At 38.6% G+C, this 16,780-nt stretch overlaps 1 protein-coding gene across 1 annotated transcript; it reads left to right on the top strand.

Moving 5' to 3' along the window:
* The first annotated feature begins 3,419 nt into the window (after positions 1–3,419).
* On the top strand, positions 3,420–16,012 carry cmtm7 (CKLF-like MARVEL transmembrane domain containing 7). Its single transcript, XM_067510065.1, has 5 exons — positions 3,420–3,665; positions 4,479–4,655; positions 6,327–6,425; positions 7,210–7,291; positions 9,617–16,012. Exons 1-5 carry the CDS (start codon positions 3,549–3,551, stop codon positions 9,628–9,630), a joined length of 489 nt encoding a protein of 162 aa, XP_067366166.1. The 5' UTR covers positions 3,420–3,548; the 3' UTR covers positions 9,631–16,012.
* Positions 16,013–16,780: the final 768 nt, after the last annotated feature.

The raw sequence follows: 16,780 nt of genomic DNA, 5'->3' as shown, positions 1-16,780 counted from the left end.
GAAAAGCCTCTGTGGTTTGGTGAGAGTGGCTTCTGCCTGTGGTGCAGCTGAGGCTTTCACTGCGGCTCGCCCACCTGCCTTTCAAACACCTGAGATGCAGAGCTGCATCAGGTGGACTTTACCCACCATGCATGGCCCCAGGTCATTTTGAGCTGACGGTTTCAGACCATGTCGAGTCCAGAAGCTGCTGCAGGTTTCAGCTTCACTTCCTGCTGCTGCAGAGTGTGTGTTTGCTGGTGTGTGTTTAACCACTGTGTGGCCACAGGATGTGGTTAAAGTGTGAAGCATCTGTTGTTACTTCTCCATGGTAACAAACAAAGCAGCTGCAGGTTTCTACATTTCTCTTTGTCACAACTTTTAATGTGATCTTTTTCTGAAATAAGGTCAAGGCCAACTCGCAATGTGCTCCAACCTCTTCTTGCTTTTCAAATTAAGAGACTGGAACCAGCGAGTGAACAAAGAGTTAAAATGGACTCAATAAAACAAGAATAAAACGTTTTCATTAAAGAAGTATCAGTGTTAAAGTTAATGATGGTGAGTCTTTGCACATACATCATTTATTGCACCACCTGCATAGTCTGACCACAATAATTGTGGACCACAAGTCCACAATTATTGCTAAAGTTCAGAAAGATTTATGTCCACAAACCACCAAACTCGCCCACCACTGGCCAATGATCAGTGTTTCACTGGGGGAGCAACACAACCATGAGCCATGGACAAACGGAACGATATGTCCAGCATCACAGTGAGACTGATTCTCAACCAAAAGCCAGTTGAAGAGCAGAGGACAGCAGATAAAATATCACTGACAGTCAACCAGAGATATGTTTTAGTGACGACCTTATAGGTGATAATTATGGCATGTTGTGTGGATTTTGTCACTATTAAGTGTTGTTGTGTCTGTTCTGTTGCTGAGGCGAATGTTGTAATGGCAGTGAACTAAATTATCTGTGTCTGAAAAAACTGAACTTTGTCGGTTTTGAACCGAATAACCATCACATTAAAGCTTGGATAAAGAAAACAGGCCATGGGTAAAATAAGAGAATGTAACAATTCACACATTATTTCAAACCTGTTTTTGACAAATTGGGCAAATTAATTCAATTCAAATCAATCGAATGTAAAAAATTAAAAATAGGATTAAAATGTTTTTTATTTTGAATCTGAACGCAGCAACACATCTTAGAGACGTTGGGACATGATAAGACGTCATCTGGAGGGCAGCAAATGTTCCTGCAAAATCTCTGGTTCACCAAAGGCAGGTTCAGCATTAATGGAGACTTCACCATCAGTTACACCCCAAACCACAAAAAAGCCCCTTTTTCACCCCCCTTCCAAACTTAACCCTTCACCTGACACGGTATCAAAGCCCATTCAGCTGTTCCAAAAGTTCATTCATCGCCAGAAGCAACTAAATTGGTCAAAGATTGGATAAAAAAGGAAAAATGCTAGAAATTATATTGGTGCAAAACATTGCATTGCTGTTTGTAAATGAGTAAAAAAATGAATTCACAATTTCTAATGAAGGAAAGTATTTATTATTGCACTGTGTTAAATCTTATGTTGATTAAAAGTTCTCTGATTTATTCTTTTAACATTTTGTTCTTTCTTTAACTTTATTCTTAAAACATATTGTTTGGATAAAATTAGATTTTTTTGGGCAGACCTTGTGTGTGTGTGTGTAGGCCATAAACAAACCACTACAACTGTAATTTTACATTTTTATTAACGGTAAAGATGAGGCCGATTTGGGTCCATCACAACCAAAACATAACTTATAAGCCTGAAATGTACTTGTTATAACTTTGTGTTAAATCTAAATGTAAAATAATCTCATTCATGGACATTTAAACAGAAAGGTTTTCTTCTAATAGCACTGTACATGTCTTCTTCTTATTTTCTGCTGCTCTGTAGCTCAGGATATCTGCCAAATGACTGAATGGAAATGGAAATTTGGGTTAACACTGTGGGTGAGGTTGATCACCTGCCATATGTGTAAATGCATCGTGTCCTGTTACAAAAAGATGTGAAACATGCACCATAAGAACGTAGTTGTTTGTATGTAGGAAGTGGCTGTAATGAGTGATGATGACAACTAAGCGACATACACTCAGGGAAACACAACGACCACAAAGATTAAGATTTAGGAAACTACCCCCTAACACACGAAATTACCTAAATCCTCAAAATCCTCCCACACAGAATCACAACACGAGCACAAATAGTAGAAAAACTACTAAAACAAAGACCCGCATCATGAATTCTGTGAACTGCGGCCTGTGGAGCCGTCCCCTGTGGTTGTGGGTATTCAGAGCAGCGGGCTGTAAGAACACATGAGCACTGTGTCGTCCATGTGAGTGTTTGCTGGAACAGTCTGTCCAGTGTCCAGTATGTCTGTGTAAACAGAAACGTCCGGACAGCAGCCACATGACATCAGCACATGTCACGTGTGTTTTGACTGAATGAGGCTCTGGAAGCTGCTGCTGCTGCTGCTGCAGTGTTTCCTCACACCGACCACACCTCTGAGCTACACAGCAGACACACAGCCACACACACACACAGGATGGAAGCGTCAAAATAAAAGCATGAACTATGCTGCTTCACATCCCAACTCTGTCAGTACAACGTCAAAAAGAAGGTGTTTTTGTGTCTGGATGTGAATGATTTCTCTTTAAATGGACATTGTTTGCGGTCAGTACTTGTGAGAAGTTTATCGTCATGTCTAACAAAGTTAATCCTTGTTTTCTTGACATTGGCTTTGTCCACAGGGTTCACTGCTGTAAAGTAACAATAAGAAGAACATAAATCATAACTCACTCACATAAATCACTCAATTCTTTTTGGCTTCTAAAACTGGTCCTGAGTTAAAAACTCATTCCAAATCGAGGTGTGGAACACGTCCCGCTGTGGAGACGCCTGAAGGGACCAACGAAAGCTATTGATCATATATTAACATTACAAAAGCTACTACAATGAATGAATAGGTGTTAACTTGCTTTAGCTTTAGGTGAGATAGGCAAGAAAAGCTGTGGCATGAAGACACATAAGACAATCAGGCTCCTCCTAACTGACTAATGGTAATGTTACAGTAGGTGAGTCAGGTGACCAGACAGACAGGAAGGCACCTGTCGCTCCTCTGCACCACCACTGCCTGTTCTTTAATCCTGTACAACTGTCTGTCTAACTGTTATATATTATTGTTTTTATGGTTCTATTTTACCCTTTTTTTTAAATATAACCATCGTCTCATTTCCTTCTAGCTATTTCTACTGGAACTTCAAGAGAATCGTTTTCAAATTAATTAGTGTATGTAAGGGGTTTTAGAATTGTACAATTAAAACTAAACTTGCTGTTTCTATTTTAATGACACAACCCAAACTTCTGAGCTTTTATTCGGAAACCTTCTCCCGGAAGTGTCTTCGTTTTTCCGGTGTCCGTTGACGGCGCTTCATCGCTGGGTTGTCGTCGCTGAACACTCTGCTACACTTTAACTTGGTAAAACGTGTGTTGACCGTGTTATTCGCTGGGTTCTGTTCACCGTTACCATGTCGCAAACCGTCATCACGACCACAACTCTAACCACGAGCAGGAAGTCCTGCGACGGTGTCCTGAACATGGGCTACACCCGCACCATCCCGGGACTGCTGAAGATCGGACAGATAGTGAGTCTCCTGTTAAAATGTGACGGACTTTATCCGGGATGTGAGCGTGTGACCACGGCTTGCTTCACGCACACACACCGGGACATCTTGAGCTAACGTTAGCGGTTCTTAGCTAACGATAGTTTCGCGGTCAAAACGGCAATGTAACACTTTCAGGGAAAATAGTTATTATTTTTTAATGGAATTGACCAAAGACGTCATGTTATTGACTGTTTTGTACATTTATTTTTATTTTATTGGCTGTTAAACTCTAAATGACTTGTTCAACTTTAGCATCAAAAGTTTACTGTCAAATGTAGCAGTATTTCGTTACAAGTACAGTTATGAGTATTTCTACTTTACTTGAGTATTTCCATTTTCGGATTACTTCACATTGCTTCATTTAAATTTAGAATCACATCATAACACACATTACAGTAAAGTCATCACATGTTACAGTGAGATTCAGCAAAAGAATTCGTTTTTTATTCGATGCAGAACATGTGATTATCCAAACAGTTTATAAGGTCATTAAAATCAACTTGTTACAAGCATTGAAGTGATGATGAAATTAATTATAAATAATTATAATTCAATAAGACCAAATTTATTGATGTGATATGAGACAATATGTAAAAACAGGGATTTCACTTATGGTAAAGTAAAGCAGCAAAGTCAAAAACCTATGATGTGTCTGTGACGATGAACTTACTTGTCGGTTCTATTCAGATGATTTGATGACGAAGGGAAAAAAAATGATTGAATGAAAAATAGTTGAATTATTTCAGACACTGATTCTCTTAATTTTTTTCGGACCCCCCCCCCCCCCAACAGCTTGCCCTGCTGGTCGCCTTCCTGTGTGTCCACTGTGTTCGGGGTTGGCCCAGCTGGGCGACTTTCCAGTTCTTTGAGGTGGTGGTGCTGTGGTTCCTCATCGCCTTGCTCATCTTCTTACTCATGCACCTGTTCAGACTGCAGGCAAAGATGCCCTGCATCAACTGGCCCCTGACAGTAAGCAGGAAGAGGAAGTGTGCGTGTGTGTGTGTGTGTGTGTGTGTGTGTGTGTTATTGCTGCAGGGTTCAGAGTCAAGCAGAGTTATTGAGAACGCTGCATCTTAATCTCTTGACAATCTCACTTCTGCATATCTACTAGTGATCTGACTTTTTATCCCTCAGTGTAACTAAACAGGAACTTATCTGATGTTTCACCAAAGAGTTTTTGGTCATGTTTAAAAAAGAAAGGAAGGAAACTAATGTTAGCAAAAGCTACAGGGGAAATTTTCATGTTATAGTTAAGGACAATAAAAGTGAGTGCTCATTATGCTGCATGAATATCTTTACATGGTTCTTACAGCAGGATTTACACCGTGAATCTTTAAATAATTGTCTTTAAACAGCTTCAATATTCAAATAAAATGTCCTAGTTAGGAAATGGGATTAATACACAGTAAAAAAAAATATGCCTGGAAACAAGAAACAAACGAGATGAGCAAGTAGTGGTTAATTTACCTTCTAATGGTCATTTCCTGGTTTAGTTTGGTCTTGATACACCAAGGGAAGACAGGATGGAAACATGATTGAGATCAGTAAGCAATTGGTACAATTAAGCAAAATCTTGTCATTGCCCGAAGTTGCTGTTTCACACATGTACCACACACCAGGAGACTCTCCAAGTCAGAGGCTTCATGGGAGAAGCTTCGCTTGATGTGGACTGTTTTTTTCAGCACATTGAAGCCGGTTGTTAAAAAATAAAGGAAGTTGTCATGAAATTCCCTCGATGGAAACATTGTCAACAAGCCCATTGTCTCACTTTAAATCCTCCAGATGATTTGGAATATAGCAGTGTGTTCTATCCAGACACAGACTCACACACATAATCCAGATTTTTTTAATATAGGGCTTGAAGAATAAAGTGGGCAATTACTTGGACATTTGCGTTTTCACATACACCTCCTCCAGGTAAAGTCTGGAGATGATCCAGATTCTAGTGCATGTGTCAAAGAGGCTTTACAAGACGTTCATGGTAACTCGTACTGTGCTACATCAGCTACATGACTTTGTACCTTGTTCTCTGCTCAATATTTTCTCTGCTAGAGAAAATCCTGTAGATATAGCAGTAATTGCATTTAAATTTTTAGAATCAATAATGTGTTGCGGCAGTATGCATCCATCAGCTGAGAGCAGGGATGCTGTAGCTTTGATCCATAAGCTTCAGAGACAAAGATGGTTTTCTGGACTTAGCTTCATTGGAAAGCATGTAGCTACACCCACACACCCTTGAAGGTTCTTGTACCAAAACTAACATGGCAGCAACTAGTATCTTTTTATAAAGAGTGCATCTGTTATCCAATGATAACATTTTGTACCTCCGTCTCCTCTCTCGAGTATAAGTGAAAATATAAGTGAACCAACTTCTAATCAGCGTTTGGGCAGCAACAGATGTCTACAGCATAGACAAACAAGATAATCCAGGCTGTAGACTGTCAGAGATTCTGCATTAATAGAGACGATTCATTGTTGGGTTTAGTGTCTGTATAGGGACGGTTGGAAATAGGATTCATCCAGAAGTAGCTCTGTAAACCTCCGACAGTGTTTGTTTCAGATATGATTGTGCGAAAATTGTGGTTCAGGTAGAAACGTGATCAAAAGCTGACCAGAAGGTTTCTGTTTCTGCCTTTTCAGGAGTACTTTCATTACTCTGTGGGGACCATCCTCATCTTCATTGCCTCCATCGTTGCAGCTGTGAAGAGTCAGGGAGTTTCAGCACTGGTGGCTGGATCGGTATCTATTTTGTTTGTTTGGTTCCCTCATACACTTATCTTGCTAAATGTGTTCTGTGGTTCTCTGCTGACTTTTCCTTCATTACAAAGCTACATCCCCATTATTTACATGTTTTGTCAGTGCACAGAACTCGTACTGTGCTACGTCAGCTACCTGCCTTTGTACCTTGTGCTCTGCCCAATATTTTCTCTGCTAGAGAAAATCCTGTAGATATAGCAGTAATTGCATTTCAATTTTTAGAATCCATAACGTGTTGCGGCAGTATGCATCCATCAGCTGAGAGCAGGGATGCTGTAGCTTTGATCCATAAGCTTCAGAGACAAAGATGGTTTTCTGGACTCAGCTTCATTGGAAAGCATGTAGCTACACCCACACACCCTTGAAGGTTCTTGTACCAAAACTAACATGGCAGCAACTAGTATCTTTTTATAGAAAGTGCAATTTGCACTTTAAAAGACAAAAAGCAAAACTGGATCCTGGATGGAGAGGCTGGGAGAACGCCCTTTTTAAATGATGACGAATTTTCTCAGATAGGGTTTGACAGATTTTAGAGGGTTTTCAGAGAAACATTTTTTCTGTATTGACCACATCCAGAAATTTCAGACTGGGTTGGTATTTGTGGCCCCCATGTAGGATGCTGCCGTTAAAGAAACTACCCAGGTGTCACTCAGACAATTTTAAAACGGTAAAATATTTATTTTAGTAACTTGCTTTTTACATTGTTTGATGTTGTATGAAATGTGATGTTTTTTATCATTTAAATCAACTGTTGTGTTTTTTGCAGGTGTTTGGCTTCTTAGCAACATTCCTGATGGCTGTTAATCTGTGGACATCTTATAGTTTGAGCTGTGGTCCTCATCAGACTGGTATGTCCCACCCTGCATTTGCTTCACTCAGACTGTGAATGTCTGCCAAACTCTAAAAACTAAAACCACATCCAGCTGTTTGCAGTCACTTCTGCTAGAGCAGGTAACAGACTACAGACTGACTGTGGACGAGCATCCGCACATAACCTGCTGATTTTCTTAAACCATGCTTCATTTGCTCACACTGCTATGTGAGAATTACATATGAGGGTTGAGGTGGGAGGTTTCATTCAGACATGAACATGATTCTACACCTGTTTAAATCATGGTTGGGATAAAGAAAATACACTATGTTTGTATTTGTGGGTTGTGGGTTTTATGAAACAAAGCTGAGAATGATGTTAGATTTATGCTTCTGTGATGAACCTGCACCATGTGTTGTGTCGGTGTCCCAACGTGTTTTTGATGGTGGGGTTTCCATGTGACTGTTGAAGTGCATTTGTAATTGAGCCTTTCTGGTGTGAATTATGAAAACCTGAATAAGGATGTATTTTCCTATGTGTGTTTATTCTCCTTGAGGCAAGAAACCTTTTGCTTTGGATCCATTTTTCCGTTAGGTAGATTGTGTGTTTGAGGGTTTTACATGAAGCCCTATGTGATTTTTGTTAAAACTTCCTCTGTATTATACGGTGCAAACACGCTATAAATGATAAGAAAAACAGTCGCAAACATTGCTTAGACAAACTTATCCAACCATTCTGTGATGAACTCAGTCTCATATACTTTTCCAGCAGGGGGCATATTTGGTGTATAAAAAACCTCATGCAAACGTGCCAGAGCCCCTCTCTCAGACCCACACTCATGTTCTCCAGAACACTGGGAACTTTGATGAGAAATGATGTTAAATTAACTCACTTTTGATCGAACTTTGTTTGAAGTGATGCTCTCACACTGATCTCTGTCAGTTGCTTGAAATGATCCAGGTGGCATCATTAATTTGTCAAACACAACTTGGTGGGGCTTTTTTTAAATGCTGGGGGACATTTGTGGTGTTACCTCGTGTCTTCACTTCAACACAACCTGTCACTTCCTGCCGCACATCCTCTCGTTTAAAACTGTAATACATCCAGACTTTTGTCTCTTGCTTGTTGACATGCTGGTTTGCTTTTGCCAGGTCCATTTTCACTAGGCTTAGCTGCACCGAAGTTAAACTTATTGGTGATTTCGATTTGAAAACGATTAGAATCCTAGAATTTAAGACCAAACATGAACAGGCCAAATTTTACTGCCTTGCTTTATTTCTTTAAATGTGAAAATAAATGTCTTGATTCTTTTTGAGTCTTGATCCCAAATACATTTATAAAACTACGTTGTTCCTCGGTATCCAGGGCTGTTCTCTTTTTGAATATTGCAGGTTTACAACAATAAAGTAACACCCAACTATATTACACCTATACCGTCACTGTACTCTGGCAGTAGAATTACTCTGCGAAACTATTATTGTTACAGTAAAAACCCTGCAAGTTGCCAGACACATAAAAAAACTAAGTGTATACAAAGTACATACGATGGTTAAAAACCAGGGGAGATGGCACATTTTCCAAATGACCACTATGTGTGAAACAGCACTGTACCTACAGCCTTCATTTTCACCCTGGACATTATTCATTCACAATGGTTTTGAGGAAATGCAGATTATTGTTTTTTCTATATTATCCTGTGAGTTCAGAGTCGCCGCAGCAGAACATCGTCTACATGCTGATTTGGCAGTTTTTACTCCGATGTTCCTGCCAGAACCCAATTACTACCAGCGTTGGCACTGCACAGCTGGGGATGGGAATGGGCAGTTCAGTGTCTTGCCCAGTGACACTTTGACATAGTGCTGGGATCGGGGATCGACCCATTGACCCTGTGGTCTGTGGACGACTACCTTACCATCTGAGCTTGTTGATTGTGCTGTTGCTAATTGTTGCAGAGCAAATTTTCTCTGAGAGGAATATTTACCAGGAGAGAACAGCATCTCGTTCTTGTTTCTACCTTCATGTTTTTGCCCCAGAAACTTGAAAAGCACATGCAGATGTGGTTTAGGGTGATGCAGTTTTTCTGTGAAAAAAAAAAAAAAACAGAACCGCAGGAAGTTTACTAACTGAACTACTGATTTAAACCAGAACAAATGAATTGTGCGTTTGAAGTTATCACCCATTAAAAGTTTGTCTGTTTTTGTTTCCATAAACAAAACCTCAAGAGGATGATTCATGTAATAGGATCTACATGATGGAACTCTTTTAACTTTCTGTCTCTTCTGTCGTGTCTGTGCTTTTTCCTTCCTTTCATCCCTTCTTATCTTCTGCACCCACTCTTCCCTCCTTCCTTCTTTCCCTCTAGGTGCTGCAGTGTAAAAAAGATTCGTCGTGAAGAAATCCGATGGCTGTGTGGACAGTTTGCTGTGTCCTGGTCCATTTTCTGCCTAGCAACCACCTGAGTCATCGGTGACCTATTATAACGATTACTGCAAAGGTAATGGAAGTGTCGATCCAGGACCAATTGTTGTTCCAAAAAAATTATTCACAATTATGTTAAAAACCTAAAACGACAGTAATTACAGAATTAGCGCGATTTGTTTTGTGAATTCCTTGTTGAATCTTATCAAACATCTGAAATCACATTTTTGTGTTGAGGGTGCTCAGTGTCACATTTTAACCATCGCTGTATTAATAATGCACTTCCACTTCAGTAAAAGCAAATGTATGAATGACACCAGGGTGCAAACAAACAGTCCCCAGGTATCGTCACAACTGCGTTTCCCAGTTTCCCTGCTGCTTCACGCCTTCACGTTTTCTCTCCCCTCGTTTCCTTTCCTTTGTGGTTTACGACATCTCACTTGATTTGTTTTCCAGTGTCGTGTCCGTCCCAACTTTCTCATTCAACCTTCTCTGTCTCAACCACAGATGTATGTAACTCTTTTCTCAAACAAACAGAACGGAAATAGCATAATCATGCTAGTGTGCTAATAAACATTACCAACCTAATATTTTACAGAGAAATAATTTGCATGCTAATGGCTTTGTTAGCATGCAAAAACAATAGGAAGGGGCTAAAAACAGTAGCATGCTGGACATTTTAAAGAATTGACACAATGAAAAATAAAATAAATAGTTTGCCTGGTAACATTGCAAACAAACAATAATTGTATGTACACTTTGTTGTTATGTATAATGGAGCAAAAAAGTATTTAGTCAGCCACCGATTGTGCAAGTCCTCCTGCTTAAAATGATGAAAGAGCTATGTAATTTTCATCACTTCAACTGTGAGAGACAGAATGTGAAAAAAAATCCAGGAAATCACATTGTAGGATTTTTAAAGAATTTATTTATAAATTGTGTCCAGCTGTTTTAGGAAATGATTGAAAAACAAAGGCCACAGAGTAAGAACGATAGAAAGTATTTGTTTGAACCTACACATGACATTTGTAGATAAAATCTAGGCATCTATCCTCTAAACAGCAATGTCACTACTGTGTGTGCCATTAGTCTTTGCTATTATTTAACCTTTATTATATTAGAAAGATTTAGTTTGTCTGTGGGTGGAGCTTTAACTCATGAAGCATCACATTAATTCTCCTAACTTAAGAGTTTACAGAACAAAAGTTTCGAGAACAGCCAAACTCTTTGGTGTACTAATCACTTTGCTCCTAACATCAGCAGCATCATCAGTATCCAAGGTCTGAGCAGCATTGATTATACTTTCATACAAATTTTCTAACAAACAAGTCTATGGTGCTTTTAAAAACATGAAGTACATTCAATTTTTGTACATTGTTTGCTCCAGATAGCACATTAGTGATAGTAATCAATGATTCCAAAACACTTAGATAATGTCCAAATTAAAGTATTAAAGTGATATTTTTCAAAACTGCCAAAGAAGGGACACTTATTTGTGTGGAAATCTTTTTGCAAAGATTAAGAAAATGACCATGGATCAATAAAGATAAACGCAGAGAATAAATGCAGATTAACAAAATTAATGCATAAATTGCAAAGCACATGCTTAAAGTAATAAAATGTATGCATGTATTAATAATACAATTAATAATTCATGCACACAGATCTGTGTGTAATCAGATTTATACACAAATCAGCAAAGCACCACATGAAGTATTAAAAAATGCACAGATTAATACGCCCTTAAAAAGTAAGTTGCTGGCTGCATACACTGAGATGAAAACAACTACAGAGATTCATACAGCGTCACAAAGATGAATAAAACATGCAAAATGTTTGGAGGTAAACATGCATTAATAAATCTAATAAAAGGTGCATGTAGATTAAATCTTTTCAAAGTAACAACAAACAGTAATAAAATGGGTTTTAAACTACTTTTACAGACAAATACATTGTACTTACTGGTGATCAATAAAGTATCTGGGCAGTTAAGAAATACATGCATGGATTAATAAAATGCATATAGATAAAATAAAGCCTTATACTTTTGAATCAAATCTTTTAGAATAAACCTGTAACGTTCAGAATAAAAGGAAATTGTAATTATGTTGAAAAGAGATGAAAGCACAGGCTGCACTGTATTGGAGGAAATAGACGAAAGTGCATAAACATCTGGCAGCAAACTCGAGGTAACAGCATGTTTGTCATTGTTCACCTCTCTGTGACTGTTACAGCACAAGATCATCTCTAAATACCTCATCTCAGCTGTGGATTCTCTGCTTTCTCTCACTATGTGGCTGACTTGAAGGATTAATCTGTGCTTCCATTTAGTGAATTTAATTAGTAAATCTCATCCAGAAATTACACTTTTTTCCACAACGCTTCTGAACAATCCATGTATTCATGCTGTGAACCACATGTCTTCTTCATAGTTCACCAATAGCTAAAAAAGTTTGGCTTTAGTTCTACAAACATTTTTGGAGGATTCCTTCCTTTTGCCTAAGTGCAAGCTGTCAACTTAACCTGACAGACCCGATCTCAGGAACTGTGAACCTGTTTTAGTTAGTGAGTCATTTCTTAGCTGAGCAGGAACTGTGTTCGCATGTTGAAGCTGATCGGCCAAACACTGAGCCAGTGCAGCGTGGAGACGTGCTCCAGCTGCTTCATTAAGCTTTCAGAGTTTCATGCATAAAAGTAGCCATTTAGATTTGACCTAGAATGTGTCTGAAGGACAATGCAACTTCATTGTCATCATTTTACTATCACTTGTTTTTATATACTCGTTGACCATTTTTGTTTTTCAATAGAAAATGTAAACTTGTTACTCTGGTTACTTCATTAGCTACTTCACCAGGTACAATTTGTTGCAATCCACTACAGCTACTTTTACAATGTTAGAATTTCTCAGTTATAAAGTTGAAACTGTGAGAAAGGTGATAATTGGACTCTACATTAGAAGAAGAGGTGGTTCTGATGTTTTGGCCTCCTCATTCATTTTAAGTAGAAGTGGCAAAACATTAGAACGGACAAATTAGAACCTTGTAAAAGTAGAATTCATGGCATAGCTGCTGCTTTTGGTTGGATAAGATTGTACAGGTGTGCCTAATAAAGTGGCCACTAACATTATATTGTCATTCACTGTTAACGAAGACGCCAATTTGACTGCTTGAAAACATTAATGTAGTGACAGAAATGAGCTCAAACAAATCCTGCTGACTTACTAACAAACTATTTCTGGAGTAAACAGATGGGTCGGTTTAATAGGGAGCAGTGATTGGATGATGAAAGAATGATCAGGAAATTCAAACTCCAAACTAGCCACTAATTAGCACATTAGTTCGCTTCTGATCTTTGATCTAACACACATCAGTGCTGTTTATATTCCATGTAACACACGTTTACCAGTTTACTAGCGTAGAGAAAAAAGAGCTCTGGCTCTCACAAATGTTTCTAGAATTAAAAATCACATTTTCTGGTGCTGACAGAAGATTATGTCCAAATCATTGGCTGTGGTCTGTGATGTAGTGGGAACCTTTCCTGCCATTTCAGACACCTGAATCCTCAGATTACTGCCTTACTGATCAGATGCCAAAAGTCTTAGTGTGATGCTTCACATTTTGCACTCGGTGTGTCTTTACATTTCCTCTGATGCAGCACAGAGAATAAAAAGCAGCAGTTCTCTCTTCATTGGACAAACATTGAAAGCTTCACTTTGTAAACACGTGGAAGTTTAGTTTTACTGCACAAATAGAATGAATTAAAGTGCAGCTTTGCACCTACTTCTGGTGGGTCCTGTGAGCCCACTACACACTCTGTGATGACAGCTCTGCAGTCTGTGCATCATGTCTGAATCTTTTGAGACTGTGAGATGAATGTCGGTGGAAAAAGAAAAGCCAGTGTTAAGATTTTACGTTGTAGTAAAAATCTGTGGATCTGGATAAATCCAAGTTCTCCAGAGACACATTCTTTTGATTTGAGAAATTAAAACAAGCCTTTTTACTACACAAGGGAAACCAGATATGTGCTTTTGTCAAATCATATCAGGTTTGAGCAAATACACTTAAGTTTCATAATAATTATATGGATTGTTTATTGCTGCTAAGTCTCTGTAGGACGGTAACATTCCTTTAGTTTATGGACAATTTTTCTGCCTATATAAATCCAGATACTCCTGTAGCATGATTGTCCATTTGACACAGCACAAAGAGAACAGCAGCAGCCTAGTTTTCAGTCTTCGTAGAGGCCTCAATAGTGACAGTGTGTTTTACAAATCAACCCTGCTGGAGCAGGACCTTCCTGGACCTGATTAGACCTGCTACGGCTTGGATTCAGTCTGGCTGAGGGCCGGGTCGGGCTGTTGGCTTTAAGGAAGCTAGCTGCCATCACTTTGCTTAATGCTAATGTCCTGAATTCTGAAGCTGCAGCAGAAGCTGGTGGATGTATCTTATAGTGCAGCCTGCTCGAGAATCACCATTTTTTACTGTCCAGCCGGGATTTCACTTCATTGTTCTTAGATTTTCAACTTTTGTTTGAGACACTGAAACATTACAGAGTGTGTAGGGTCTTTACAGTGGACCACTTCATTATTGTCACAAATATTCAAAAGCTGTTTGGTTCAAATGTCAAACTTTGCTCCATTTCACTTTCAATAATGTTTTTAAGTTTCTGTGATGGTCACGTATGGTGTGTATTTGCTGCTTCACTGTACTGTGTTTTATTTTGTGTCTTGACATATTTAAGATGCATTAAAGATGCAGTGAGCTAATTAGATGTTAATGAGTATCAGGAGCTGAAAACTAGCTTAGTATCACTGGATTTATTCAGCGTGGTTTGTTTTGTTTTAACAGAATGTATTCATATTGTTGAATTTTTAATATGCCAAATTTTCTATCACTATGTGCTCAGTATTAAGTTCAGTTGTATTATTTTTTTATACACAAGTGGTGTATTGCCTGGAAGTTTTGCATGGATCCAGACTGAATCACACACTCAGAATGTATCTCTTTGGTTTCATTCTCCAGAAGGAAATTTCTAATCAGCTCATAATAACAGTGTCACCTCCCCCATTTCTTTCCACGTGATCTTGGATCAAAGATCATTCTGGCTTTAAGCTAAATAAAACAAACTGTTTACATGATTTGTTTCCTAATGATTAAGGATGGTTGTACGGAGTCTGTTTGTCCACTGGGGTTCTGTAGTATTGTAGCTTGTGAGTACTGATCCAGGACGGTCTGACAATGTAGTGTGATGGACATTTCACAGACACACATCATCATCAAATGGTAGGAGACAACAGACCTATGGACGGATGTAAAGTAACTAAAAGTGATTTTACTCAGACAGAAAAGTTTTACATGAAAACAGTGTAATGATAGTGAGGTGTTAATAATACTAATGGTGATACTTTGATTATATACTTCCTATAAGTCAGTAGGATTTCTTTTCTTTTAAAAAGAGAATCTCACCTCAAGCTCTATCAGTTTGCTGTGCTCGACCTTTCGACCCTCTCACATGATCTTCTGAGTTCTTGTCCAACATTAACATTCACAGTTTGTGCCTGGAAAGTCGGTGTGAGGCCATTGAAAGTTTGTATTAGCTGTAACGAAAAGTAGGTTTAGTCAACACAACAAAATTGGTTGTGATCTCACCTCAGTGTCAGTGCTAGAATCAAAAATACTTTATCTAAAGTAGCTAATGTGTTACTGATTTATTAATAAATATATACAAATAAATATTTGTTAATCCCCAAAGAACATATTATTCCATGAATCCACTCCGTATCGAATGATAACCCATCTTCATCCATTATTCCGCTAATGTAAAAGCTGCCTGGATGATCGTGTACCAAGCAGTAACTAGACAGTCGAGCCCAAAAAAACGCTTCTTTAGGTGAGTTTGTATTTTCCCATGATAAATGTTACGTCCATTCACTGTTCTGGATCAGCACTAGAGCTCAGACACTACTATGGTTCTTGAACAAGCCCAGTGGACTTGGACACCCGGACAGTTTAGATGATTTATTTCTTTCTCCAAAGTGCCTTAATGTTCTGTTGACGTATAGACGGCTCCAGTATCTTGTAAACGTGAAGATAATTGACCAAAATGCTTTGAATGAGACAATGGAGCCAAATTTAAATTGAAGTTTGTCTTAAGGGTTGAGCTGGTGGAGCGGAGATGTGAAGCAATTTTATTATAGTTTACAAGATGTCCATAGTATTGAAAAAGTCACATCACAAAGAGCTCACATGACTTGTGTTGTTTTTCTACATTTTTTGAAAACTTTGTTTAAACTACATGTTGCAATCTGTTGCATGTTCTAAATTAAACGCTCGTTGCACCAGTTCTGTCTCAAACTCATTTCCCATGTTCACAAAACTAGTTTACAACTACTGCCATGCTACAATAATTAATAAAGATACAACATGTTGCTAAATAGTCAACACTACACTAAGTCTTAATCATTAAAAAAAATTTAAATGTCAATAAATTGACAGAATGTGTCATATTTATTCGTACAAGTGTAACATTAAAAGATACAGTATTGTGTACAGGACTGGTGAGCTTCAGAAAAATGTGCTGTGCCACATCAAGAAGAGACAAATAAAACCACCAGGTCAAGTGGTTTTAATGCTGTGGCTGATGAGTTTACACTCAGACAAACTAAACTAAATTATTGCAGCAAAATGCACAGACATAATATATTCGTGCAGGACAGATATTAATAACAGTAACAACCTCTGGTTTGACCTGTTGGTCATGTTTTTTGTTTGAGTGGCTTAAAGTGCAAATATCACTGTTAGCAACGTAATATTAAAACGTGAGAGAGTAGATTTATGAATGCAATTGCAGGGGGCCACAATCCATTGTGGTTTTGTGCTGGTCCCAAGTCTGGATGAATCTGGAGCCTTGCATCAGGAAGAGCAACCAACATAAAACACATGGCCCAGGAGCTGTGGTATCGTATGAGGACGTCTGCAGTGACAGAGAAGTATGTTAGAGTGGTGCAGGACATGTATGAGAGCTGTAAGACAGTGGTGAGGTGCTGTATGTGTGACAGAGGAGTTCAAGTAGGAGGTGGGTCTGCATCAAGGCTCTGAGCCCCTTCTTG

The sequence above is a fragment of the Channa argus genome, chromosome 7 (assembly GCF_033026475.1).
Source record: "Channa argus isolate prfri chromosome 7, Channa argus male v1.0, whole genome shotgun sequence".
Classification (NCBI taxonomy): Eukaryota; Metazoa; Chordata; class Actinopteri; order Anabantiformes; family Channidae; genus Channa; species Channa argus.
This window is presented reverse-complemented; position numbering and strand designations above follow the sequence as displayed.